General features: G+C 44.7%; 2 protein-coding genes across 2 annotated transcripts in view; one reads left to right on the top strand and one right to left on the bottom strand.

Moving 5' to 3' along the window:
• The window catches only part of rnf17 (ring finger protein 17), a 29,484-nt gene extending 9,345 nt beyond the window's left edge, over positions 1-20,139 (top strand). The window contains 23 exon segments of the mRNA XM_046363573.1: positions 2,473-2,623; positions 2,716-2,893; positions 4,131-4,246; positions 4,403-4,523; positions 4,638-4,758; positions 4,910-5,161; positions 5,385-5,532; positions 5,720-5,832; positions 6,076-6,166; positions 13,289-13,410; positions 13,532-13,684; positions 13,686-13,837; positions 14,734-14,897; positions 15,003-15,122; positions 15,216-15,296; positions 15,484-15,609; positions 15,711-15,764; positions 15,928-16,035; positions 16,132-16,255; positions 16,410-16,545; positions 17,427-17,613; positions 17,989-18,106; positions 19,982-20,139. Coding sequence (XP_046219529.1) covers positions 2,473-2,623; positions 2,716-2,893; positions 4,131-4,246; positions 4,403-4,523; positions 4,638-4,758; positions 4,910-5,161; positions 5,385-5,532; positions 5,720-5,832; positions 6,076-6,166; positions 13,289-13,410; positions 13,532-13,684; positions 13,686-13,837; positions 14,734-14,897; positions 15,003-15,122; positions 15,216-15,296; positions 15,484-15,609; positions 15,711-15,764; positions 15,928-16,035; positions 16,132-16,255; positions 16,410-16,545; positions 17,427-17,613; positions 17,989-18,084 — 2,914 coding nt within the window. The 3' untranslated portion in view covers positions 18,085-18,106; positions 19,982-20,139.
• On the bottom strand, positions 20,005-23,933 carry LOC124044112 (centromere protein J-like). Its single transcript, XM_046363572.1, is given in 8 exon segments — positions 20,005-20,435; positions 20,549-20,721; positions 20,804-20,886; positions 21,000-21,137; positions 22,479-22,595; positions 22,838-22,889; positions 22,891-23,001; positions 23,124-23,933. Coding segments are annotated over 7 exon segments (822 nt in total). The 5' UTR covers positions 23,429-23,933; the 3' UTR covers positions 20,005-20,435; positions 20,549-20,705.
• Positions 23,934-27,758: the final 3,825 nt, after the last annotated feature.

Genomic DNA, 27,758 nt, shown 5'->3' with positions numbered 1-27,758 from the left:
GGTGTTTTCCAGGCCTGGAAAGGTTTTGGAAAATGATAAAATCTGAAAACGTGTGGAAAAAGTAATTTTCTGTTAATGTAATTTGTTTAGAGACCGTTTTTAAATATTTTATCAATCAAATTAAAATCCACATATCAGCCAGGATCGGAATGACACTTTTGCACAGCTGTGTTTACACGCATCACCTGCATTTGTGAGAAAAGAGTGGGCTGTTGCTCAAGGAGAGCGAGACAGTCGAACATTGCAGCAGCAGGTAGGCCTCGCCTATAAAATATGTTATACAATGGGTGGGTCTAATGCTGATTGGTTAAAATCGCATTCCAGCCGGTGTCTATTACATAAGTTACCACCGGCTAAATCTATGACGTTAAAATGCGTATTTACTCGGTTCCATCTGACTGGGCAACCTGCTGTCTCGTCAGCCCAGCCGAGCAATTAATCAACTCGATCTCCACTGTAAAAAGCATCTAGACATTATCTCTTAATTCTTTTAGACTAACATTTCGTTTTCAACAGCAGAGATTGGTATAAACCTTGTTGTCTGTCTCTGACATTTGCAACATTGTTTCAATATTCAAATTTGATCTCCAGCTGTTCCATAGTAATGAACGTGAGGAGACCGGCAGGCAGCTTTTCTCAGCCAGTCGAAATCATGAATCAGCTGGCATAATTTTTATGGGTATATACAAAGAAATGTAAATTGAAAAAAGGTCAAACTAAACTAAGTGCAACTAGTTTGTAGTCTTTTCAATTTGAAGGGATTGTGTTAGCTGAGTTGTTGGCTAGCTCCTCTGAACAACAGTTCTGACGAGTGAGCACATTTTCTATGCCAACCGAAATTGCGCCTTATTAGCTCATTGTTATGGATGTATCCAAATAAATGTCACTAGAAAACAGCTTAAACAAATGCAACTACTTTGCTGTTATTCTGGCTGCACTTTTTTATGTGACTGTAAATTAGCTGTAGTTGGCTAGCTTGCAAGCAAGGGATAAGAACATTGCAATCGTTCGTTTGTTTAGAACGATTGGGTCTCATCCATAGATGCAGAACAAAAAGACTGAATGACTGGGTCGCGTCTCTGGCAACCGAACCGATCGAATGAATGACCAGCCTGCTTGGTTAGCAACCTTAGATTTGTGTTGGGACTATATCTTGTGGAAGGATGAAATAGTATGAATGAATTCATAAAATGTTTTTTAATGGAAATATGTCAATGATTATTGTCATATGTTGGTAACATGTTGTATAAAAGTGATAATGCCCTCGAAGCCGGTGTTTGGAGGATATATTGGCACGGTTTACTTTTTCTCAAGGTTAACAACACCCGTGCAGACTTCTTGGGCATTATCACTTAAATAGAGAACAGACTAATAACTTTGTGGCCAATTCAAAACATATCTTGAGCCCTTTAGTTAACTGTTAAGCTATTGTTAGCTTGTATTCATGTTTTCGTCATGTCCAAAACACTTGCGAATAAGGCCATACAAAGTTGATTTACTTTTTTGAACGGCTCAGATTATTCATTTTAAATTATTATTTTTTACGAAACGAACAACATATTTCACCATTGTATTAGTTGGGATTTGGTTCAAATGCAGTGAATCAAAATAAGAATTTGTGAATCGTGAACAGTAATTTTAGAAAAAAGGATTAGATGTAGCCTTTCTTTTGGATTAAGTGGCTTCAACTTGTTTTGGTGATACTTATAGTTTATTTGGGCATCCAATGTATGGGACATTGCAACTCAATAGATGCTAGTCAGCCTGCAATGTAATCACTTCGAAGGTAACTAAAAATAAATTAGAAAAGGTACATTTCCTGAAGAGAATGTGTGTGCTTGCTTCAGCTGAATAAAACGAATTGTAGCCTGTCAAAGCCATTTGATCTTTTGATATATAAAATGAGCAAATTATTTAAAAAGACAAAATGTATTTGATTGTAATGTTGCAATATTATGCATCAAGGGTGGTCAACCATCCTCCAGGAGAGCTAATGGGTGGGTAGGCTTTTATTCCAGTCCCCCTCAAGCAAACCACATTTTAGAAATTAGCTGCTGAACCGAACCTTGATAAACTGTCTCTGTGTTTAAGCAGGGCTTGATCAAAAGCCTGCACACCCAGTAGCTCTCCAGACTGACCTCTTGTTTTGTACAGTTGCCTAACAGGTATTCTACTTTGTGGTGGGGTTAAGTGCTTTGCACAACGACAGGAGTTGGTACATGGGATCAGAGAGCAGCCTCCCAGGGTCGATACCACATTACATACTGTTTTATACGTACACACAGATGGCACCAATTATTGGTCATGGAAATTTGGTTAAAAGTCTTGATTCCATTTGTCAAAATGTGTATGAAGCCTGCATACTGTACATATCCAGTGTTTCCCTTATGAGTTTTGCGGAAGGCTGCATCAGTTTCTTCCTTGTTGCCATGGATAATCAGTAGTAATGTTTGTCCCGTTCTGCTGCTGTAGGTTTTACTCTCCCGTGGCGTGGAATGCCAAGACTGTGCCATGTGGCAGGAGGCCTCTCCAGTTCTACCTTCCTGTCTTCCCTCGTACCAATATAGAGCTCAACGCTGTGGTGTCCCACATAGACACACCCTCACACTTCTACATCCAACTGGTTGGTCACACACAAACACACACACACGAAAGCGTTATCAGCTGATATTCCAGTGCCCTCTCTAACTCTTCCCCCTCGCTGATTAAACGCAGGTTGACAACATGGAGTTCCTGCTGCTGACAGCCAAGCTGCAGGAGTGTTACAGCTATGACTGCCCCAGCAAGGGGACCAGAGGAGAGGACCAGGACTTGGAGGTCTACTGTCCTGTCCTGGATCAGGCCTGTGTGGCACGCTTTGACGACAAGGTCTGGTACAGGGCCCGTGTCATCGGTCAGTACACTGTCTGTGCGTGGGTACACTTAGGGCAGTTGCGGTGACCGAATTATAATAATAATAATATATGCCATTTAGCAGACGCTTTTATCCAAAGCGACTTACAGTCATGTGTGCATACATTCTACGTATGGGTGGTCCCGGGGATCGAACCCACTACCCTGGCGTTACAAGCGCCATGCTCTACCAACTGAGCTACAGAAGGACCATACCGCCACACCGGCAGTCATGAGTCACATAGGCCTACATGAATGCTCTCTGTAGGCCTACATGAATGGCGCTGATGCATAAGGCAGAATAATGGCTTGGTACTCAACGCCCTGTTGTCAGTCTAATCTGAATGATGAGGATAAATGGTGATGGGAGTTAAGAGGTCCCGTTCCAAAATGGACCCGGGGCTTTCCCAGACGGACACAATATGCACAGTACACTTTTTAACATAGAGACCCGGTCATTGTTTACAACCTTGCATGAGAAAATTCCATTTGTTTTGGTACTTTATTAACCGGAGTGGAGGAAAGTAGAGGGAGAGCATGGCACTAGGGAGAAGGGGCCTGCGGTGTGTGTGCGCAGTGAGTGACACAAGAGCAGGCACAGAAAGAGAGAGCGACGGCAAGCAATGTTAACTCGCGCTAGCAGACTTCTTGCTTGTTATTTCTCATCATATCTGATTAAATAGTACCTGTCTTGACTGCGTCAAACTGAGAGAAGCTAGCTAGGTAGGTTAATTGAGGCCAGTCTACATAACGTTACTGCGCTTCTTTTCTTCCTTCAGTCTGTGTGTGTGTACTGTTACAAATAACAACTCCATTCAGATTATTAAGGAGCAGCCTACCTGTTTGTTTTTTGTCTTTGAGACCGTAAGACTAGCAGTCATTGGCATGACGGTTACCAACTGACAAAATGTAATGACCGCCACAGCCCCTAGGTACGCTCATTGAGGTCACAATGTGTTTTTACGGTATTGTCCCCTGAGATCAGTGGTTCTCAAACCTCTCCTGGTAGCCCACAACCGTTCCATGTATTTTATCTATTCCAGAACTACCACATCCTGATTTCAAATAGTCAACTAAGTGAAATCTGTTGAGCTAGTTCAGGGTTACAACAAAATTGTCAAATGTCTGGAGATTCCGAGGAGAGGTTTGAGAACCACTCCCTTAGATAATAAATTATATGCAAACTCCAAAAATATGGAAAAGAGTCTACCTAAAGATTAAAATGTTATTGTGTGTAGGTATTCCCGGGGGCAGGAAGGTGGAAGTCCAGTTTGTAGACTTTGGCAACAACATGATTCTGTCAGTCAACGACCTGAGGAAGATCAAGGATGAGTTCTTTGCCCTCCCAGCCATGGTGAGGTCACACTACACAAGAGTATGTTGGATGGAGAATAAATAAGGCTGCTGTATCCATATACCATCCCAGTATTAACTGCTAGGGTTGGTAGACTGGACAGGGAACTCCTATTATTCAACTGGCTCTGACAATTACCTCTCCCTCCCCACCCAGGCCATCCAGTGCTACCTGGCTGATGTGATTCCTTTGGAAGAGGGTGAGACGTGGAGCAAAGCGTGTATAGAGAAGTTCAAGAGTCTAGCTGACCAGAGACTTGTGACCGCTGTGGCCACAGGTAAGATGGGTAGAACTGGAGTGTTCTCCTTTCACACGGCAGTCTTGGCATCCTACGACAACCGTGTGACTGTTCTGTAGTTGATTGATTTCTGTGTGTCTTCTGAACCCCCAGAGGCTGGTCGAAGGGGCAGGGGTCTGCCAGTCAGGCTGTTTGAGACCAGTGATTCCAGCGAGCCGTTAACAAACATTGAAGATCTGCTGGTCAATGATCAACTGGCCTGCTTCAAGAAGGGGTGAGTGTGTGTCTGTCATCTCACAGCAGGATACTTCATGGGTAAAATCAATAACTAATCTTATTTAGACTTTTTGATACCTGCACACACACATGTGGGTATGGTTCCAAAAAAGAGATGTTTTGTTTTACACCATCTCCCTCTTCCTTAGCATCAAATCTAAGGACACCCAGGCCCCGGTGGTAGACACCACAGTGTGGGACCCCCCACTCGAGGGTCTTCTGAGTGAGTCTGAGCCAGCCCCTACCTCCCTGGGCCAGGAGACCCCAGAGCAGGACCAAGAGATCCAGCCCTACCTGGTGCTGCCGGCTAACCTGAAAGACCTGAGGGTCAGGTTGACCCACGTGGTCTCACCCGGGAGCTTTTACGTCCAGCTTCTACAGATGGACACCCAGCTCAAGAGGTCAGCCAGTGGTGATGGAGAGGAGGGCAAGGAGGGACAGACAATGGCTTACTGAAGCCTCGCCAAATCTAGCAGAGAATCTTGGGCTGTGTTCACACAGGAATCTTGTAACTGTAGAGTGGATGTGTGACTTTAGAATGAGATGCTAATGAGAGGTCTGTGTCATTTAGTTATCGCTCTCTCTCTCCCTTTCCCTCTTGCTCTCGCCCCCTCTCTGTTTCAGGGTGTATGAGTTGTTGAAGCAGGAGTATGCCCTTACAGAGCCCCAGGAGATAGAGTGGAAGGCAGACATGTACTGTGCTGCCTATAATAACGGGGTCTGGGAGAGGGGCCAGCTCTGCTCTCCTGTTTCCCTCTGCTTCATTGCCGAGGTAACACACGAACACACACACATCTATCCTTTACGAGTCACAGAAGTGGACTAGGAGTGGATTTAGAAGTAATAACATTGTAGCAGCTGATTGTAGCCGATTTATCATAACTGTTACATCAGTGACAGATGGATGGGTACATCCAGCTGAAACTGCAGTGTGGTGTTTTGTCTCCACATGTTGTTAGGTAGTACGCTGTGATTTTGGCAACAAGGTGAAACTCCATGTGAACAACCTGAGACCACTGCTGCCCAGTCTGGTTGGCTGTCTGGTGCTGGAGTGTTCGCTCAGTGAAATCAGGTAAACACACACACAAATGCAGGTATACGAAGGGCTGACTTCAAACACTGATCCCTGGCAAAATGTCCTGAATTAGTAGGCCTTTCACAAAAATAGATTCTGACAGGTTTCCTCTGGGCATGAGCTATTTATCACACCTATTCTAATAGTGGAGCAAGGGGCATGCTATTCTCCTTAGACCTCATTTCAAATTTCTCACTCTTTCTCCCTCTCTCGCTCCATTTCTTTCTCTCTCCCTCTCAGACCCGCAGGTGGTCGTTCCACCTGGACAGCCACGGCGTGTGACTTCATCTCCTACTACCTGACAGGAGCCATGGCCATCATGACCATCAAGGTGACGCCACATCACACACCTTTTCCTAGCCCTACCACTTCCCCTAGTCCCTACCCCTTCCCCACACTTATGTGAACTCCAAGCAAAGAGGGGTGGGGGTGGAGATGGAGCCTAGTCTCTGATGCCTCACTTTTGTATTGTGGCATATTTGACCATCCATGTTTTTATATATAAACTTAAGTGAGTAGGTGTGTCCAAACTTTTGACTGGTACTGTGTGTGTGCGTGTGTGTATAGATATAGTGGCAGACCAGGGGGTTGGGTCAAAACGTTTACACAGATCAGACACGGACAGAGTAGGTTTAACTTAGTTTCAAAGGTGTTTATTAAAACAATAGTTCAAAAAGAAAATAATACGTCTCCCCCATGAGACCCACGGGATACCGTCTTCTTGGCTCCGGGTCTTGCTGTATCCTGTGGGAATCAAAAACTGAACTCACTCCTGTTAACTCTGCAACCATCCCCAACTATACGGGAGTCCTTTCTTCCCCAACTATACGGGAGTCTTTTCTTCCCCCACTCTCTCCCCTGTGTGCTGCCCTTCTGGAAGCTTTATGGGACTTGTTCAGCTGGTGAGCAATCATCCCTTGATTTCTCACCAACTCTCAATCAGCCCCAATTAGTCCTGCCCAGAGAGCCCGTCGAGACCTGGCACGTCCAGCAGATGGAGGCGTCACCTCATGATGTATACTCTCTGTCACCAGGCCTCGACGAGTCTTCCCCTGGTGGCTGACCTGTTGTATGTGTGATATATACACACACACACACACACACACACACACACACACAGTACCAGTCAAAAGTTTGGACACCTACTCATTCAAGTTTATTTAATTTTTAAAAACAATTTTCTACATTGTAGAATAATAGTGAATCAAATCAAATGTATTTGTCACATGCGCCAAATACCTTAAAGTGAAATGCTTACTTTACAAGCCCTTAACTTCTTTGGGATAGGGAGCAGCATTTTCACTTTTGGATGAATAGCGTGCCCAGAGTAAACTGCCTCCTACTCAGTCCCAGTCCTAGATGTCAACTGTCTTTAGAACGTTGTTCCAGGCTTCTACTGTGAAGTGGGACCGGATGAGAGCTCTTTGAGTCAGTGGTCTGGCAGAGAGCCACACGCTGTTCACGCGCATTTTACATGAGAGCGACCTGCGTTCCATTGCTTTTCTACAGACAATGGAATTCTCTGGTTGGAACATTTATGATAAAATCATCCTAAAGATTGATTCTATACTTAGTTTGACAAGTTTCTTCGACCTGTAATGTAACTTTTTGAACTTTGTCTGACTGGACCTGATTTGTTTACCAAACGCCCTGACAAAAGAAGCTATTTGGACATAAATGATGGACATTATCGAACAAAACAAACAAGCAGAGGAAGGGAAGTGTGGAACCTGCTGGCAGAGAGGTAGAGGGGCAATGGCACTATGTGCTGGAGAAGGATGTGGAGCCACGTCCTCCAAAATTCCGACCAAAAAGGCCACCAGGACCTCAGCTCGACATGCCATCAAAATACAGCCCCATGCAACTTTTTCAATTGTTTTTCACCCCGGCAGTTGTTGATTCCCCGGTGTGTAATACTAACAAGTATGGGGCTAGGAAGCAAGCAGGAAAGAAAGAGGCATGGAAGCCCATTTCCATGTCAGACCTTTTCTGCTACTTTTCACTGGTAATTTACATGGGGCTGGTGAAGTTAAAAACCCTAAAGGATTACTGGAAAACATCCCCACTCTATCACCTGCCCCCCCCCCCCTTTGTCATGTCCTCTACAAGATTTTAAAATATCTCACGGGCGCTTCACATCAGTGACCCAGAAGTTGATGAGGAGAATGACAGGAGGAGAGGCACCGCAAGGTTTGACAGGCTGTGCAAAGTCAAACCTCTCTACCCCAGCTTGGTTGAGGCCTGCAAGATACATTTTCAGCCCGCCCAGAACTTGTCCATAGATGAGAGGATGGTAGCCTCAAAGACCAGAATTGGCCTAAAACAATACATGCGTAACTAACCAACTAAGTGGGGTTACAAGCTGTTTGTTTTGGCTGATTCTGTGTGTGCATACACATGCAATTTTTTTGTCTATGAGGGGAAGAACACGTGTGCGACTGGTAAAGGACTTAGTTATGACTCTGTAATGGAGTTATTGGATTTTCAACTGCTGGGGAAGGGCTACAAACTCTTTGTGGACAACTTCTACACAAGCCCTACCCTGTTTGCAGACCTGAGAAAGCTGGAGGTGTGGGCATGTGGCACCATTCGGAACAACAGAGTGGGCTTTCCGAAGACCAAGGTAAATGACATGCCTAAGCGGGCTGAGCGGGGGACCATGCGATGGATCCGTGAAGATGGCCTGCTGTTTGAAGTGGATGGACACCAGAGAGGTGGTGATGTGCTCCACTATCCACAAGTCCTTCAGTGGCGATCACGTTGTCAGGCGTGTGAAGGACGCAACTGGGCATGGACCACCAAAAATGTCCCCATTCCTGCCGTCATCAAGGACTACAACAAGAGCATGGGAGGTGTGGACCTCTCAGATGCACTTATAGGGTACTACAATGTTCTACATAAGACAAAGAAATGGTACAGGACATTGTTTTACCATTTCATTGACATTGCTGTGGTGAATTCCTTCATCCTCCAGAAGGAAATGGCCAAGAGCTGTGGACAGCCCCCCATCTCACAGCTAGCCTTCAGGGAGCTGCTCATCCAGGAGCTTGCTGGCTACAGCAAGTCCACTGCATCATATTCTGCCGCCTCTACCTCTGCCAGCTCCAGTGGTGTTCATATGCCACAGTTCATTACTGCAGGCATGACTGTGCCTCAGGGCCAAAAGGGTAAAGCATGGAGGCGTCGTTGTGTTCTTTGTCACATGAAATCCCCATCACCTGCACCAGTTTTTCAGTTTGCCTCTGCTTTACAGCAGAAAGAGACTGCAATGGGACATGGCATAGGCAGCAAAATATTGTGTAGAGGGCTTCCTAACGGTCTACCCCTGTTTTTTTGTTTTTCTAATATTTTTTAAAAGATTTTTATATTTTTTTGTGTGTTAGAATTGCTTTTTGATATGTTGTATATAGTTATTTGCACTGTTGTATGTAGTTATAGGTCATTTCACAAATTCGGCCACTTGGGTACATTTGGGCAACTTGTGTGGGACACCTGGGTGACTTCATGCTAAATGTCATGTAGCTCACCCATTCCTGAAGTTATCAGTCTAAAACTTTGCACACCTTCCATTGCCCTCTTGTGTTATCCATCAAAATTATCACCAGCATCCTATCTGACTGTGTGGCTATTCTAGTACATGTGAAAGATGATGCTACAACAATAAAAAAACAGAACGTATGCTCTTTCTCTTTTCTTACGCCATATCTACTGTGTTATATTCTCCTACATTCAATTAGCATTTCCACAAACTTCAGAATGTTTCCATTCAAATGATACCAAGAATATGCATATCCTTGCCTCTGGGGCTGAGCTACAGGCAGTTAGATTAGGGTATGTCTTCAGGCGGAAATTGAGAACAAAGGGATACAGCCATAACAGGTTAAGGAGAAGTGTATCTAAAGTTCCATGCATAACACTTGAATTTTGATCAACATTTATAATGAGTATTTCTGTGAATTCATGTGGCTCTGCACAATCATTGCATGTTTTAGAACTACTGAACGTAACGCGCCAATGTAAAATGAGATTTTTTAAAATATAAATATGCACTTTATCGAACAAAACACATGTATTGTGTAACATGAAGTCCTATGAGTGTCATCTGATGAAGATAATCAAAGGTTAGTGATTAATTTTATCTCTATTTCTGCTTTTTGTGACTCCTCTCTGGCTGGAAAAATGGCTGGGTTTTTCTGTGGCTTGGTGGTGACCTAACAAAATCATTTGTGGAGCTTTTGCTGTAAAGCATTTTTCAAATCAGACACTGTGGCTGGATTAATGAGAATTGTATCTTTAAAATGGTGCCGAATACTTGTATGTTTGAGAAATTTGATTTATGAGATTTCTGTTGATTTGTATTTGGCGTCTTGCAATTTCATTGGCTGTTGGCAAGGGTTCCGCTAGCAGAACGGGGTTAAACAGTCCTAGACAGGTTAACCAACAATACAGTGTTAAACAATTAAAAATATATTTAATATTGTAGATTCTTCAAAGTAGTCACCCTTTTCCTTGATGACAGCTTTTCACACACTTGGCGTTCTTTCAAACAGCTTCACCTGGGATGCTTTTCCCACAGTCCCACATATGTTGAGCATTTTTGGGCTGCTTTTCCTTCACTCTGCGGATCAACTCATCCCAAACCATCTCAATTTGGTTGATGTCGAGTGATTGTGGAGGCCAGGTCATCTGATGCAGCACTCCATCACTCTCCTTCTTGCTCCGATAGCCATTACACATCCTGGAGGTGTTTTGGGTCATTGTCCTGTTGAAAAACAAATGATAGTCCCACAAAGCATAAACCAATTGGGATGGTGTATTGCTGCAGAATGCTGTGGTAGCCATGCCTTGAATTCTAAATAAATCACAGACCGTGTCACCAGCAAAGCACCATCACACCTCTTCGTCCATGCTTCACGGTGGGAACCACACAAGCAGAGATCATCCGTTCACCTACTCTGTGTCTCACAAAGACATGGCGGTTGGAACCAAAAATCTCAATTTTGGACAGATTTCCTCCGGTTTATGTCCATTGCTTGTGTTTCTTGGCCCAAGCAAGTCTCTTCCTCTTATTGGTGTCCTTTAGAATTGGTTTCTTTGTAGCAATTCGAACATGAAGGCCTGATTCATGCAGTCTCCTTTGAACAGTTAATGTTGCGATATGTCTGTTACGTGAACTCTGTTAAGCATTTACATTTACTCTCACATTTACTCTGTTAAGCAATTTCTTAGGCTGGTAACTCTAATGAAGTTATCCTCTGCAGCTGAGGTAACTCTGGGTCTTCCGTTCCTGTGGAGGTCCTCATGAGAGCCAGTTTCATCATAGTGCTTGAGGGTTTTTGCAACTGCACTTAACTTTCAAAGTTCTTGAAATTCTTAACATTGGCTGACCTTCATGTCTTAAAGTAATGATAGACTGGTTTCTCTTTGCTTATTTCAGTTCTTCTTGTCATAATAATGGACTTGGTCTTTTACCAAATAGGGCTATCTTCTGTATACCACCCCTACCTTGTCACAACACAACTAATTGGCTCAAATGCATTAAGATGGAAATAAATTGCACAAATGTACTTTTAACAAGGCACACCTGTTAATTGAAATGCATTTCAGGTGACTACATCATGAAGCTGGTTGAGAGAATGCCAAGAGTGTGCAAAGGGTGGCTACTTTGAAGAATCTCAAATTATGTCTTCACTATTATCCTACAACGTAGAAAATAGTACAAATAAAGAAAAACCCTGAATGAGTAGGTGTGTCCAAACTTTTGACTGGTACTGTGTGTGTGTATATATATATATATATATATATAGTTTATTGGACCAATAAACACAAATTACAAATTGAACAGATACATCCTTTTATCCCCTATACTTATTGAAACACCTCCCTCCCCTTAACAACAAAAGCAGCATACATACAAAAATACATTAAAACATCAATTGGAAATTATATATATACACAAAAATAAATAAAAAATATCACTACATACCCTCCATTCTCTCCCACAATCTCATATCCCCTGTTGGCCAACATTCTTACTCCTGATCAATAGAAGGCAACTGTTCAAAAAAGGAAATTAAAGGCTGCCAGAACAACCTTTCTAATTGTTGAAAACATATCTTTTAACTAGGCTAATACTGTGGGAGGTTTGGAGGATTTCCAATTAAGCAAGATCTCCCTGCGTGCTATAAGGGAAGCAAACACTACAACGCCTTCTTTACTTTTAGTGAGACTAGGCAACAAAGATGTAACTCCAAATATAGCTATTAGAGGACAAGGCTGCAGATCCGAGTGATTTGAACATCTATCATGTGTCATTTGTGTCTGGGAGGAATTTACTCTTTGGTGTAGTGAATTCTGAGCAAGACCTTGAACTGAATTAAACTTAACCGAGCACATGATATGGAGTTAACCCTAAGAAGGGCCTCCTCCCACCAGTCATCTGAAAATTAGAGCGAACAAAGTTACGGACTTGAAAATAGGGGAAAAGATTAGCTACACGATCTTTAAAATTGGATAACTTCCCATATAAAAATACATCTTTGAAACATACCAAACGTCCCTGTTGCCACAAAACAAAAGCCTGGTTGAGTTTAGATGGTTAAAATAAGTGGTTGTTACAAATGGGGCTTAGAGGAGAAGGGGCAAAAAGTCTAAAATGTTGACAAAATTGTCTCCAGATCCTCAAAGTAGAGAGCGCATTGGGGTTTCCAGTGTACTTTGAAGGACAGTGGGACACAAGTAAGAGCTGAAAGGGAGGATGATTGGCAGGTGTGTGCTTCTAATGAGCACCAGTTGTTAGTTGGAGCACTACACCAGACCACAATCTTTTGAATATTGGCTTTCTAATAGTAAAGCAGTAAATTTGGATGTGCCAATCCTCCATCTTGTCTCCTTTGAAGTATTGTTCTACTTTCTTAGGTGATTTGCCAGCCCAGATCAAATGACTGAGCCTATCCAACTTGGTAAAAAATGATTTTGGCAGAAAGATCAGAAGACATTGGAAAAAGGTATAGAAACTGAGGTAAAATGTTAATTTTAACAGATTGGATCTGCTAGCTAAGGACAGAGGCAGACTATCCCAGCGTTATAAGTCTGTTTTAACTCTACTGACTGGACTTGCGAAGTTAGTTTTATGGAGGGTAGCCAAAGGTGTTATATTCAAACCTAAATAGTAAAAACCAGAGGGCGACAGACGGAAAGGCAGGGCTCCAGGGTGAATTTGCTTGGCAGCGGGGTTGATCGGAAAACATTCACTTTTCTGAATGTTCAATTTGTAACCTGAGAATGATCCAAATGTGTTTTAAAATAGGCAGTATGTTATAGACAGGATTTGTGATATATAATAGTAGATCATCTGAATACTGTGACACTTTGTTCTTCACCAGCTCAGTGGAGACCATCCATGGTTTTACTTGAATCTCTCTTTATACCAGCCTTTTCCTCTTCTCTGCAGGAGAACACAGAGCAGCGTCCGGTGCCGGTCTCTCTGTACTGCTCCAACCGGGCCGGGCAAGACGTCAGCATCGCAGACTTCCTGGTTAGTGAGGGCCTCGCTCTGAAAGAGAGGAAGCCACAGTGAGTAACAGAACTGTGTGGATATATGTTTCACAGTTGAGTATAATGTGTTTCCTAGGACCCATGTCTTTCTGTTGGCTCTACGTATCTGCCCTCTTTGTCCCTGTGTTCTGTGCTACAGAGTGTCCCCCATGCCTAAACTAGAGGAGTTATCAGACTCTGACTCCAAGTTCAAGGGCCTTCAAAACAGGACACCTAACATAGAAAACCAGCCCCCCACCCCCTCCTCTGACTGGTCAGTCTCTCCCCGACCCGTCTCCACTGCCCCTATGCCGCCCAAACCGGCCCCCCCGTACTAACCCCTCCCCAGAGAAGGTGAAGACACAGGCCTACTGCCCCCCTGAGCTGCCCCACTGTGGACGCACTCTGATGACCATCTCTGCCATCGGAGAGGATGGCCTCATCTACGCCATGACGCACCACGCAGGTACTCTCCTTTCTACTCCTGTTTACCCCTTCGCCCCCCCCCCACATACACTGAGTTATACACAACTTGACAATCAGTGTAGATGAAGGGGAGGAGACAGGTTAACTTCTTACGGATCATTGACAACATCCAGTGAAATTGCAGAGCACCAAATTCAAATTACAGAAATCGTTATATTAAACATTCATGAAAATACAAGTGTCATACATCATTTAAAAGCTTAACTTCTTGTTAATCCAGCCGCTTTGTAAGATTTCAAAAAAGGCTTTACCGCGAAAGGACACCATGCGATTGTCTTAGGACAGCGCCCCGCACACTAAAGCATTACATACATTTTCCAACCAAGCAGAGGCGTCACGAAAGTCAGAAATAGCGATAAAATAAATCACTTACCTTTGAAGATCTTCATCTGGTTGCAATCACAAAGGTCCCAGCTACATAAACAAATGTTCCTTTTGTTCGATAAAGTCCTTCTTTATATCCCAAAAACATAAGTTTCATTGGCGCGCTTGACTCAGTAATCCACCGGTTTCCCTCGTTTAAAATGCATACATATGAATGCCGTAAGTTAACAAGAAACTCTTCCAAACATGTCAAACAATGTTCCTAATCAATCCTCAGGTACCCTAATATATAAATAAACGATCAAATTTAAGACTGAGAATCCCGGAGAACATTACCGGAGATAAATAACTAAGTGCACGCCCTCACCGGAACACGCAACAAACACTACAGCCAAAATGGGAGCCACTTGTATTGTGTTGTGCTTTGCTGGCATGCATCTAAGAAAAATTATTCAGTGGTCATAACAGCCCTAAGTGACACTCAATATCAGGAAGGTGTTCATAATGTTTTGTACACTCAGTGTACATGCGTAACTACTGTGTGTTTGTCAGGGCGTCAGTTTGAGCAGCTGCGGGAGCGTCTACAGCAGCACATAAAGACCCTTCCCAGGCTGAAGCCCTACACCTGGAAGAGTGTCCTGGGTTGTGCTGTCATGGGCTCTGACATGCTCTGGTACAGAGGAGAGGTGCTGGAGGTCATTGGAGGTCACGTTAAGGTACAGACACGTTTTTTGTGAACAAATAAATACTGGGATTTTGAACAATTTATACAAATGATGTCTATACAAAACTTACAAGACCCCAACCTGTGTGTGTTCCAGGTGCGCTACGTGGACCAGGGTCTAGTGGAGAACATCCCAGTGTGTCACGTCTACCCCACAGTGTTGTGTGAGGATATTCCCCAGCTCTGTATGCCCTGCCAGCTGCACGGAGTCATCCCTGTGAGTGGACTAGATTCAGAATCATGGTTGTTGTGTTCATTCGCAGTAGCTTCCTCTCCTTTATCTACAGTTGCTCCCCCCTCCTCTGTTCAGGTGGGCAGGACGTGGCAGTGGGATGCTGTGGCTCTGCTGAAAGAGCTGCTGCTAAACCGCTGTGTGGACATGCAGATTATGGTGAGGTGGACACTACACACACAAAGATGGTATGTTAGTGCTTGGGGGAAATGAGGTGATCCTCTCAGTTTGAGTAAGTGTGGGTGTCTCACTATAAGCTGCAGGCAAGGCCCTGTATCAGTTGTGCATGGACTCACTAGCCTGATGTATGATGAAATGTAACAAAAAACATGACTGTGTGTGTTAGGAACTGCCTGAGGATCCTCTGGGCTGTCTGACAGTACAGATTTCTCTGGATGGCATGACTCTAAGCAGAATCATGGTTCACCACCAACACGCCTCTGTAGACCAGGCTATTGCATCCACGCAGGAGGTAGGGAGGTGGGAGTGGGTATTACCCTTGTTTCAATCCCCCCCTTCCCCCCCCCCTTTTTTTTAATCAACACAATTGTCTAAATCTGTGATTTTCCTCAGGAGCTGGTGGTGTCATCTCACCTAGATCTAGATGACTGGGACATTGACACAGAGGTATGTTGGTTATTCAGTGCCATCTGTATATAAGATGTTGTTTGAAATTGCTAGTATGCACACTGCGATATAACTTGCCAATTACATTTGTTTATTTATTTATCGAGTGTGATAATGTCAGTTATCCCCACTGCTCTGCTGTGTTTTCCTGTCTTATGTACAGGGTTTGGAGGACCCAGAGCCAGTACCGAGGGTGTTCTCATACCCAAACCTGCCTGAGAAAGGCGAACGCTTCCGGGTCAGGATCAAACACCTCCGGACCCCCAACGAGGTACCACTTCCATACCCAACTGCAATGTCAATTCTGAAATGATTTGTTATGCCTTTTGCAAAACTTTCTACTTTTTGTACTGCGTGTGTGTTGCAGGTGTTCCTGTATCCCTTAGATGGCAGTAGTTGTGTGGAGTCTGGTGGGGAGAGTCTGGAGGAAGCACTGAAGAGAGTCCATGACAGGATTGACCGCCTGGCAATGCTCTCGGACTTCGCCATTGGTAAACCACAACACGATCACAAGCTCTTTCCATGTACTAAACTTCACACTTAATGCTTTTACTAAAACATTTCCGTAGGGTCTTGTAACAGGGACTTATAACGAGCTAGGTGGTAAAGTTCTGACTTGTTGATCCTGTGTATCCATCTCTCCAGAGGCCCCGTGTCTGGCAGAATACAGTGATGGGAAGTACTACCGGGCCAAGCTGCTGGGCTTCGCTGGCCTCAACCCTGTTAAGATCTTGGTCAGACACGTGGACTTTGGCTCTGACGACACCCTTCCCACACACAAGTAAGACATCTCACTGTGGGCCGAATCCTACTGGAGATTAGAGCAGAAGTAAATCCCATTTTCGTGCAGATTGATTGTCTATTATATTGACAAGATAGTCAAGTGACCGCTCTAACAATGGAAATACACATCCTCAAAGATGGAAGGCAGGCGAAAGGAGGCGAGATCAGGTGGGACCATTCTAGCCAATGAGAGGGCATGCGAACAACAGGCCTTAAAGCAAGAGCAGTGGTTCCCAACCTTTTTCGGTTACTGTACCACCAACTGAATTTTGGTCTGCCCTGAGTACCCCTGATTTACTCTCATGTGCATTTTACCAGTAAGCCTATGGTCTTATGAGTCCTTGTACCCCTGGTTGGGAACCTTTTGAGATAGACTACTCATCTTTGTATCTGTGCCATTATAGTGTCTGACAGCATGGGCAGTGCCATTGAGGCTGTCTACATTTTAAGTAGTCAATTTTCTTATTCTTCATTGGCTGATTGCTCCCAATTCATAGGAATCCCCACCCTGTTGACTACTTTAAAATGGTGGAACTCCTCAACGGCAATGTCTACGCTAAAATGGGTTATAGTCCTCTATCTCTATGACAACAGGCAAAAAGTCTTTTTTTTTTTTTTTTTTTCAAAGTTGCCGGAATGCCACGTGCGTCCATTTATATCAGTGTATTTGTTTACAACCTAACCATTACAAAACTTATATTAGATCAAATAAGCCCCACATCGCAAATTTAAAAAATGTGTTGACCAAATTAGACACACTCATTGACCTCCATACAAAAATGTCTGTCTCATTTTTGTGGACAGATTTTGGCAAGAGTAAAAACCTCTCGCTTTGCCTTTTCCTCTCTGGTTACCGGAGTCTTTTTTTCTCCCCGTCAGGCTGCGTCAGATCCCGGCCCATCTCCTGCGGTTTCCCTGTAAGGCCATCAAGGTGCGGGTGGCGGGCTTCAGACCACCCCGCCACAACCTGGAGAAGGAGCGCCTGTCCTACCGGCCAGAGTGGAGCCTGAAGGCTGCCCTGGAGATGATTGACCTGCTGCACAGCTGCTGCACCGCATCCGTTACCGTGAGCAACATCTGCCTTAGTTATCCCCGTCATATCAGTGGCAGTCATAAAAAGCTGGACAGACGATGACGACACATTAAGTGTGGTCATGGTTATGATAGTGGATTTTTGGCATTCAGCGTTACTGTGGTCTCTGCTCAACAAGGGCGATAACAGCAGAATTGTTGCATGTGTGTATTGTGGTTATAAACAGTATACTGTTCAAATACCATTCAGCCAATTAGATCATTGTGAGATGGTAACCTTGGTGCTGTTGGTCATCTCTGCCAATCATGATAATGGTGATAATGAAGCTATAGTGTAGTTTTTATGATAATGGTGATAATGAAGCTATAGTGTCGTTTTTATGATAATGCTGTTTCCTGGTTGTCTCAGGCCACTGAACCAGAACTGTCTGTGTTCCTGTATGACGAGGATGGAGCTCTGGTCTACCTGCCTCTGGTGGAGAAAGGACTGGCTGACTTTGACTAAGACACTACAGCAAGAGACAAAGGTGGGTTTGGCTCTCATTCAGGAGTAGTGTTGCACGGTATACTGGTACCAACATTTTTTTAATCACGTTGTACAATATGATAGTACCACATTTTTCAGCCCTACCAATCTAAAAGAAATCAGCTGCCACTGTTTATAAAGTCAGTTTTGTTCATAAATTGTTTTCATTAAGCAACAACTACTCTCTTGCGCCAGTCTAGTAATGTTCACTTTCAGGCGCATCTCACGTGTGGCGGCTATAATCAGCCAGCCGCATCCCCTACCAGCCTTCACTCACCTGCTTCTCTCTGCATCCCCTACCAGCCTTCACTCACCTGCTTCTCTCTGCATCCCCTACCAGCCTTCACTCACCTGCTTCTCTCTGCATCCCCTACCAGCCTTCACTCACCTGCTTCTCTCTGCATCCCCTACCAGCCTTCACTCACCTGCTTCTCTCTGCATCCCCTACCAGCCTTCACTCACCTGCTTCTCTCTGCATCCCCTACCAGCCTTCACTCACCTGCTTCTCTCTGCATCCCCTACCAGCCTTCACTCACCTGCTTCTCTCTGCATCCCCTACCAGCCTTCACTCACCTGCTTCTTTCTGTCCGCTCTTCCTGCATATCTATTCTTCCTTCAGTTTTTAAAATATAATTTGGCTGTGAAGGCGAAAGGATGCAGACCCTGATGAGCCATCCGTTGCTACATCTGTACATTTGATACATTGGAGAAATGAGCAAAGTTGATACATCATATAATTTCATTGCCTGGTATAACCAAGGTCACAGGCCAGTCTAAGTAGGCTTTGCAATTTCAAGTTCGCTGTCACACAGCCTCTGAGCGACAGAGGAAAAATGGAGCGCCGCTTTGCGACAGGCATGCTTGCAGATTTATAGCAGAGAACACTGTCTAGCCCAAATGGGTCCAGAAATATGACCCATATTAGCAAAGCTCTTTTTTTCATCCTGCATGATTTTTGCACGCATTTTATATAATTTCACAAACCATGTCACCGGCTGTTTTTTGCTAATTATTGGTGTGATAAACGTTGTCATGTTACCTAGCTAACTTTGATACTAGGTCTAGGCAATTTTGATTGGCACATGAATAAAGTAAAGGGTCTGCTACTCATGAGATGTGCTTCGCTACAGCCCAATATGGTGACCGGAGTATGAGCGAGATTTCGAAAAGAGTGGGTGTATAGAAAGCAAATCAGCTAATTTTGCGTGGCTGATTGGGCTACACGACAAGTTGATAAGCCGGGTAACTAACATGGCCATTTCATTCCTACCATAATTTTATTTCAAGTAGGATAGTACTTACCTACACAAGAAATAACTAGTATTGATAACCATGCATGCATACATACTGAATGGGGAGGGCATGAATGGCAACCCCGCAACACAGTACTCTTCGGTCCCCCATCACTACTGTCCAGCAACGGCGTGGGAAGTAGCCAATGTCCGAGCTATAGTCACAGTAAGCACACTGGGATACACTACCCCCTTCAAGGTAGGATTCATATAGGCCTAAACTATAGCAGAAATTATCTTCCTGGTGCTCCTTAAATTCTGTTCTTTTAAAAGTTGGTAGCTGTGTTTCCCCCTTGCTGTCACAATGACATGCAGGACATTATGCATGTATACATCTTCCGCTATGCAGTTTTCCATTAGACAATGAACAGTGTGAATTTAATTAATTACGTGTTGTAGAAGTGAATGAATATCAGTGACAAAGCACATAACCCCAGGCCACTCGGCATCGTATGGTCAGTAACAACACTCCGGTGTTCAAAAAAAGTGTAATCTGTTTGTTCAAGAGAGCGACGTGAAGTCTCTGTAGTCTGAATACGTTATCAAGTAACCTTTTCTCTCCTTTGACCCCCCCCCCCCCTCAGATCTGCTGTGACATTGGAGGGGTTCTTCAGTTCCCTGTTCCTTCAATATACAGTACATACAAATCTCAAACACTTTGTTTTGAGCAGAATGTAGCTGAGCACTTTATTTTCTGTCTGTATGAAGGGTACAGAAGTATTAAAGTTTTCATTTAAAACTGCTTCAATGTGTCTGACTCTTTAATACACTCCCTAAATGTATGCACAGGGATTTGATAAACATTAATTTTACAAAAGAAATTACAATCAGCTAAAATAAATAGACATAAAAAAGACACTCGCACCACATTAAAATAAACTTTTCGAAACACAAATGATTCAGGCCTAGGGCCTGTTGTCCATGACAACAGTGGTGTAGTTGGTCTCCTGTCTGCCATCTGTATAAACTGTCTTCAAAGTGCCATCTGGGTACTCCCTCCTTTTATAGTCTGCTGTGTGGACCTCCTTACTGCCATCCCTGGAGGAGAGGAGAACAGTGGTGAAAATATGAGACTTACTTGAACAAAACCCCTTGTAACCACTGACTTCACGAAAGAGACAGATTGGGAACTCTTCATCAAGAGCTTTTACCTGTCCAGACGCATGTCAGTGTAGAGAACGTGATAGATAGGTGTGGACTTGCAGGTTAACTTGAATGATGGTCCCATCAGTGAGTGTACACTCCTCCGTTCCATCTGGATACAGGTTCTTAACTGTCTGGTCAGGGTACGTGATCTCCTTACGGCCATTAGGGAAATGCTTCACTACAAAAGGAAATGATTTGGGTCAGAACAAAGTGGAGGAGGAGGTAGTTAAGTATAATGAAATGTTTCCATCAAATCTCACCAGTCTGGTTGTTGGAACTGCAGAACCTCGATGCCGTCAGGATAGGTGGTGTGAATGGTCTGGGCATCAGCATAGTAGTAGATCTGTAAGAGGACCACACACACACCGATCTGGGATTCATGTAAGTTTAATATCCCACTTAAAGGTGTTGAGCTTATGCACTAAGGCCAGGGAAGGGTCACTGTCAGTAACCCACCACTCTCTGGTCAGCCATAACCTGCTTGATGTCCCTGTTGAAGGTGACATTGGCTGTCAGTCTGTCCGCTAACACCTCCTTCCTGGTCCCATTGGGAAAGATGAGGAGTCTCCCTCCACAGGCCAGCACCCTCTCCATCTTCAACAGGAACACATACATACAATGTAGAGCACTTTGAGCTCCTGGAAAAGCACTAAATAAATCCATGAATACAATCCAGAGTCTTCATGTGCACAAAACATTAGGCACACCTGCTCCTTCCATGACAGACTGACCAGGTTTAAGCTATGGCGGCAGGTAGCCTAGTGCTAACAGCGTTGGGCCAGTAACCGAAAGGTTGCTGGATCAAATTCCCAAGCTGACAAGGTAAAAATCTGTTCTGCCCCTGAACAAGGCAGTTAACCCACTGTTCCTAGGCCGTCATTGTAAATAAGAATGTTCTTAAATGACTGCCTAGTAAATAAAAAATCATCTGTTAAATCCACTTCAATCAGTGTAGATAAAGGGGAAGAGACTGGTTAAAGAAGGATTTTTAAGCCTCGAGACGGATTGTGTTTGTGTGCCATTCAGAGTGAGTGGGCAAGACTTGAACGGGGTATGGTACAGTTGTCAAGAACTGCAATGCTGCTGTGTTTTTCACAACAGTTTCCCATTTATCAATAATGGTCCACCAACCAAAGGACATCCAGCCAACTTGACAACTGTGCCTCGCATTCAACATAGAGTCCATGCCCCGACAAATTGATTCTGTTCTGAATGCAAAAGGGGGTGCAACTCAATATTAGGAAGGTGACTCCGTGTGCAGTATTTAGGAAGCCGGGCCACTGCGATTTCTGTCTGAACGTTCCGAGACTCCACTTTCTCCTCCATAGCCGTTGCTAGTGATAATTGACACTTCCGCCTCCATTCTAAAACCTGGCCTAACTCTCTTAATATAATGTATGGCTCTGAGACTACCTGCTTTTAAACTAAATTCAAAATTATTTTCACAGAATTCCCTCCCAATGCTTCTCACCCCCCCCCCCCCCCCCCCCCCACCTTTCCATCGGGGTGAATGATGACATCCTGACTTAGCTCTTGCTGTTCATTGACCTCTGTGGACTCAGTCTGCAGACCTGGAGTCCTCTGTGGGTACATTCAAACACCACAGCAACACTCAACAATGGTGGTGTATACACAGAGATCCTATTAAAATGACATAGTTATGTAATTTCTCTGAGTGTATAGCAGTGTGGAGCTATGCCATGGAGGTACTTTCATTAAGTAATTAAAGAGGCTAGTGATTTGTCAGATGAAGGCTGTGCGCATTCCTAACTCACAGGGGATAGGTTGTGTGAGTGGTCGTGGCTCTGGTGGGTGGTGACTGGTCAAAGAGCTGTAACTGAGTGGGATCGGGTGCTGCGGCTGCTGTAGGGGCTGAACTCTTTAGGATGCCCCCAATACTGTCTGTTTAAGAGACCACACAATGTAGAACAATACCTCCACATATGAATAAATCAAGTCGATCTGCTGTCGGAGACGCTTGTGTGTGGTGGACCAGCGGCTCTCTCTCCATTTCAGCTCCTTGTGTAGGGAACTCTGCTGTTGCTGCAGGGCCTGGGGGGGGGACGGGGGCAAGGTTGTTGACGGATACAAGACATGTCTGTGTGTGTGTGTCTGCAGCAGTTAGCCTAATGGTTAAGAGCATTGGGCCAGTAAGCGAAAGGTCACCGGTTTGAATCCCCAGGCCGACACTGAAAAAAATCGGTTGATGTGCCCTTGAGCAAAGCAATTAACCCTAATTGCTCCTGTAAGTCGCTCTGGATAAGAGTGTCTACTAAATGACTAAAACGTCTCACCTGGATCTCGTCGAGCTCCCTTTTATCTGGTATGGCCCTGGCGGCGGAGGTGCTTCTCAAACACCTTGCGTTCCTTCTGCAGCTTCTTAGTCTCCTCCCTCTTGAACTCTTCAAACCTGGCCAGCTCCTCAGCCTTCTGCTGCTCAAACTCTGCCCTCTCCTTCCTGGAATAGAATATCCAATATTAATAATTTTAATATGGGGGTTATTAAATATAATTTTTGTAACAATGGCTTTGAATGAGAGGAAAACCGTCCCATTCCAGGTCAGACCAGATGGTTGTTACCTGAGATATTCCTGGTTATTCTCGTTCTCCAGTCGGAGTCTGGCCAGGGCAGTGTTCTCTGTCCTGAATCGTTCTCTCTCCCTCAGCTGCCTGGACTGCTGCTGCTGCTGGCCTGACCCCCCACACACACACAGTTTAATGCTGGTGCTACCAACTTTGGAAGGGAAAACAGTTGCTGTTGAGATGCTCCCCTGGGTTAAGAGTGTGTTTGCAACTCTCTCAACTGGTCCGTTCTCAGACTTCTTTGGCTCTGGTGGAGGAGGGGCCTGGGTCTTGGGCTTCAGCGAGGGGAACAGCCTGGCCATAAGCTGGGAGGCGGATCTAGCTCCTGGTTGGCTGCTGTGATAATTGACACCCTCTCCAGCCTCTCCAGCTCGGCCCCAGCCACCTTTCTCTTCAGCTTCCTCTCTGGGGGAAGAGACGTCATTCCCTGTTATTGTGAGAGTGTGGCTGTTTCCTGTAGCAGCGCCTTTTGTTCTGATGGGGTCCTCAACGATTCTGCCAGCCACCTCCAGGTCATTCCAGGTGTCATCGTCATCAAACACCAACCGACCCTTGCGGTCCCCCTCTTCTCTGTCTTCCAATAGGGTGGAGTCATCAAGGTCACTCTCCCTGCCCCCCTCTCTGTCCTGATATGACCTCTTGTCGTATGGAGGGCTGGATGTGGGGAGCGTGTTTTCCCAGGGGTTGCTGGGAAATATAGTTTGGTACGGCGGTCGGGCTACTTCCTCCTGATCCCCGAATTCAGAGCTGCTATGGAACGAAATACAGATTTCCTCATGTTTGCGGTCCCTCACTTCATCTTCTTCCTCAGTGGATACTCAGCAGATACTCCTGATGATTCAGAGGAGCTGGTCCCTGTTCCTAGGCCACTTTTACTGGTGCCTCCGCTGTGAATACCTTTAGTTGGCAAGGGTTTGGGGGATTTGATTGGAGGACAGGCGTATCAGGTGGTAACCCCAGCTGCCATGGAGGGGGTGTTGCTGGTCCAGCTGCAGCACCTGTAGGTTTACATTTACTAAGCAATTGTGTAGCATTAATTTGTGAAACATACAAAAAAATGTTAATGCCATACATGATAAAAAAAAGACAGGTATAAAAGCATTACAAGCCTTCATGACGAAGGATGAGTTGGAGGAGAAAGAGAGCCCCTCAGCTGCCTGCTCCAGCAGCTAAAACTCTCCTAGCTCCACACACTCCTTGTGACGGTCACAGTCCCAGCGCTGCAGCTTCTCCTGAAACAACACCTGGTTTTCCCTCTGCTGCTCCATCTAGTCTCAATGGACCACTTCCATTTCTCTGCAGGGCCCCAGTCCTCTCCTCAAGCCCAAACTGTTTAATTGCAGCTGCAGGAGTTCTACTCACAGGCTGAGAAGTCCCACCCACCTTGTGAAGGTCAGGTGTCGCCATGTTCTGTCTGTGGTGACTGCCCAGGACTCCGGGTCTCACTGCCTCTGGCTGCGCTGCCTTGCTGTCTGGACTGCCACTGTCCAGGGGGGGTGAGCAGGGATCTCTGGGTCTATTCGCCTTGTTGAGCACAGCAGTCTTGCACTGTATGAGAGGCCACTGACTGACCCTCTGGGTGGGCTTGGGTTCTGAGGTCCCCTGGGGTTTGGGGTCTCTGTCTGTTGGCTTTGCTTCTATTGGTGAATCTGGAGAGGCTCTCCCCTTGCCTCAGGATGACCCTTTTGGGAATGGCACCCTCAACTGCCTCTGGGCTCTTTTGGGATGGAGAGAAGAGCTTAGCATTAGCAATGCTGCATTCCCCCACCAAAAGGGAATGGTCCTGAGGCTCCAAAAACCACCATACCTAAATCAACCTCAAACTTGTCACTTGTGTGAGCTCTACAGCCCATATTTAGTGTAGTTTAGTTTCTGACCTGCTGCTGCTGGGTGGTCTTCAGTCTCTGCTCTTCCTCCAGGAGCTCCTCAAATGTCTGCTTCTGCCCCTCTATTCCTTGTTTAATGGGTCTTTAATTAGTAGAGCATAAACACACAGCTAAATCGCTTCTTTGTAGTCTGTACTGTCAGCTGACAGAGAATAGTGAAAAAAATGTTAAGACATTTATCTCAAATATTAAATTAAACATTTACCTGTCCTGTGAGTCTAGTTCAGTCATCTCCTCTGTAATCTTTGCATTATTCGATCATAGAGGGAGCAGAATGGGGGATAACATGACTTCTTCCATCTCCTCATTGTCACCTATATGATCAGCATTCCCACTCAGCTGATGTTTGTGTGGACTGCTCCATGCTTCTGTCCCTGTTTGAGTGACAGAGTTTGAGTCAATGCTCATGTAAAAAGCACTTTTAAATGCTTTTAAGCACCTTGGCACATTAGTCATTTAGGAGACGCTCTTATCCAGAGCTACTTACAGTTAGTGCCTCCCTCTTAAGGTATCTAGGTGAGACAACCACATCTCACAGTCATGGTAAGTACATTTCCCCCCCCTGCTCCTGGCCCCTTGGAGGCTGTTGGAAGGTAGGCCCCTCTCTCCAAAGCTGGGAAGACGGGGGCCTATAGGGAAGCTCTGGGCTGTTGGGGAACTTTGAGAAAGGGGGGCGTCCCCCAATAGAGTTCCCTCTCCAGTCTGCTCCCGTCAACCTGGAGGTCTCTATGTAATCTGTGGGAAATCAGTCTTGTCTAAATCAGGGGTGTCAAACTCAATAACTGGTGCTTCCTGCTCCATCCAGATTGCTGAGTAATACCACCGAAATAACAACAATGACATGGCAAGAACACAGTGTGAGCGTGTTTTCAAATCTAATCAAATTTTATTTGTCACATACACATGGTTAGCAGATGTTAGTGCGAGTGTAGCGAAATGCTTGTGCTTCTAGTTCCGACAATGCAGTAATAACCAACAAGTAATCTAGCTAACAATTCCAAAACTACTACCTTATAGACACAAGTGTAAGGGGATAAAGAATATGTACATAAAGATATATGAAATATATATGAATGAGTGATGGTACAGAGCGGCATAGGCAAGATACAGTAGATGGTATTGAGTGCAGTATATACATATTTTTTATTTTTTTACCTTTATTTAACCAGGCAAGTCAGTTAAGAACATATTCTTATTTTCAATGACGGCCTGGGAACAGTGGGTTAACTGCCTGTTCAGGGGCAGAACGACAGATTTGTACCTTGTCAGCTCGGGGGGTTTGAACTCGCAACCTTCCGGTTACTAGTCCAACGCTGCAACAAAGTGGCATAGTTAAAGTGGCTAGTGATACATGTATTACATAAGGATGCAGTAGATGATATAGATTATCTACTATATTTTCAGTACCTGCTCCATCCTGTTGAGCCACATGCACCATGCAGAGTAGCCTCTGTTGCTCCTCCTGGAGATGGACCAGCTCTTTCCAGCTGGTGGGCTTTCAGTTGCTCCTGCATGTGTTGCTGCCACTGCCTCAGCTGAAATACGGCACATTACACTACCAATAAGCACGGCTTCCAAATACAGCACACATCAATAATCAGTGCCTCAATTACAACAAAGCATAGGCCTAGATAACAGCACTATGGGCTGCAGTGCTTATGTTCCTGTTGTACAACACTAGACAGGCCTACCTACCTGGAAGTGACAAGCCATTCCAAACTGTTCTCAAATATTTTATGAAGCCATTCAACAATGATTTTTTTCTAACCTGTTCAAGTTTGAGTATCAAGGGTAGGTCTTGAGACTGCTTTACCAACTTCTCCATACTGTCCATCTCTCCAAGCCTATCCCCAGGTCGCTGGTTCTGTTTGTTCAATTTTGTTCCAGACTCAGCATCATGGACAAGGAAATGTACACGGGGGCAAAGGAATTGAGAGGCAAAGAAATCGTCCACGTCCCGGAACCCCCAGACAGAGCTATGTCGAAGAGACTCAGCCAGGTCTAGGGAGTGGTTCAGGATAACCCCGGCACAAGAGCTGCTTGGCATCCATCGGGAGAGGAAGTTTGTTTGGCACTGCTGAGCCTGTAACCCAGCTGGAGATGACATGAAAGTACTCTCCAGACAGGGCTAAACCGAGTAAACCATAGTTTAGAGACAGGTCAATAATAAGGCGGCGTGCCTCATTCAGTGGCTAGCTACGGCAAAAATGACCGTTTAATTAAAAGGACTGTTAGCAACAGCTTGCTACCTACAGTTTGCCCACTGTGCCTTTTACACTAGTTGCAATAAGTTGTCAATCCCTGAACCGTAAAGTACCTGTAACTACCTTATATGACATATTGCGTGCTAAATGACAGATGTGTTTTATAATGTTGTCGAACAACAGCTTAGTTAGCAGTTTAATGTTAACGTTAGTGCCTGCCACTCCATTGACAACGCCTTGGTTTGACTAGCAAACTAGCTTGCAACAAAGTCTTACCATGGCAGGCAAGTAAGACAACATTTGTGCTTCAATTATATAATGATGGATATAACTTACATAACGTACCTTGTTTACATGCGACAAGTACACGTATTCAGGGTATTTTTGTTGTGAAGAAAACGAATGGGAGTTTCGAGATTTCGAAGTCTTCCGCCACACTGAAACAAAGCCCGCGAGAGAGAAAAAAATGGGTCGCATTGCAATCTGGGTAATGTAGTAATTAAAGTTAAATAATTGACTCGGAAGTGATTTTCAAACACAAT

Source organism: Oncorhynchus gorbuscha, linkage group LG09, assembly GCF_021184085.1.
Source record: "Oncorhynchus gorbuscha isolate QuinsamMale2020 ecotype Even-year linkage group LG09, OgorEven_v1.0, whole genome shotgun sequence".
NCBI lineage: Eukaryota > Metazoa > Chordata > Actinopteri > Salmoniformes > Salmonidae > Oncorhynchus > Oncorhynchus gorbuscha.
Note: the sequence above shows the minus strand (reverse complement) of the source record. Positions and strands in the feature narration are given on the sequence as shown.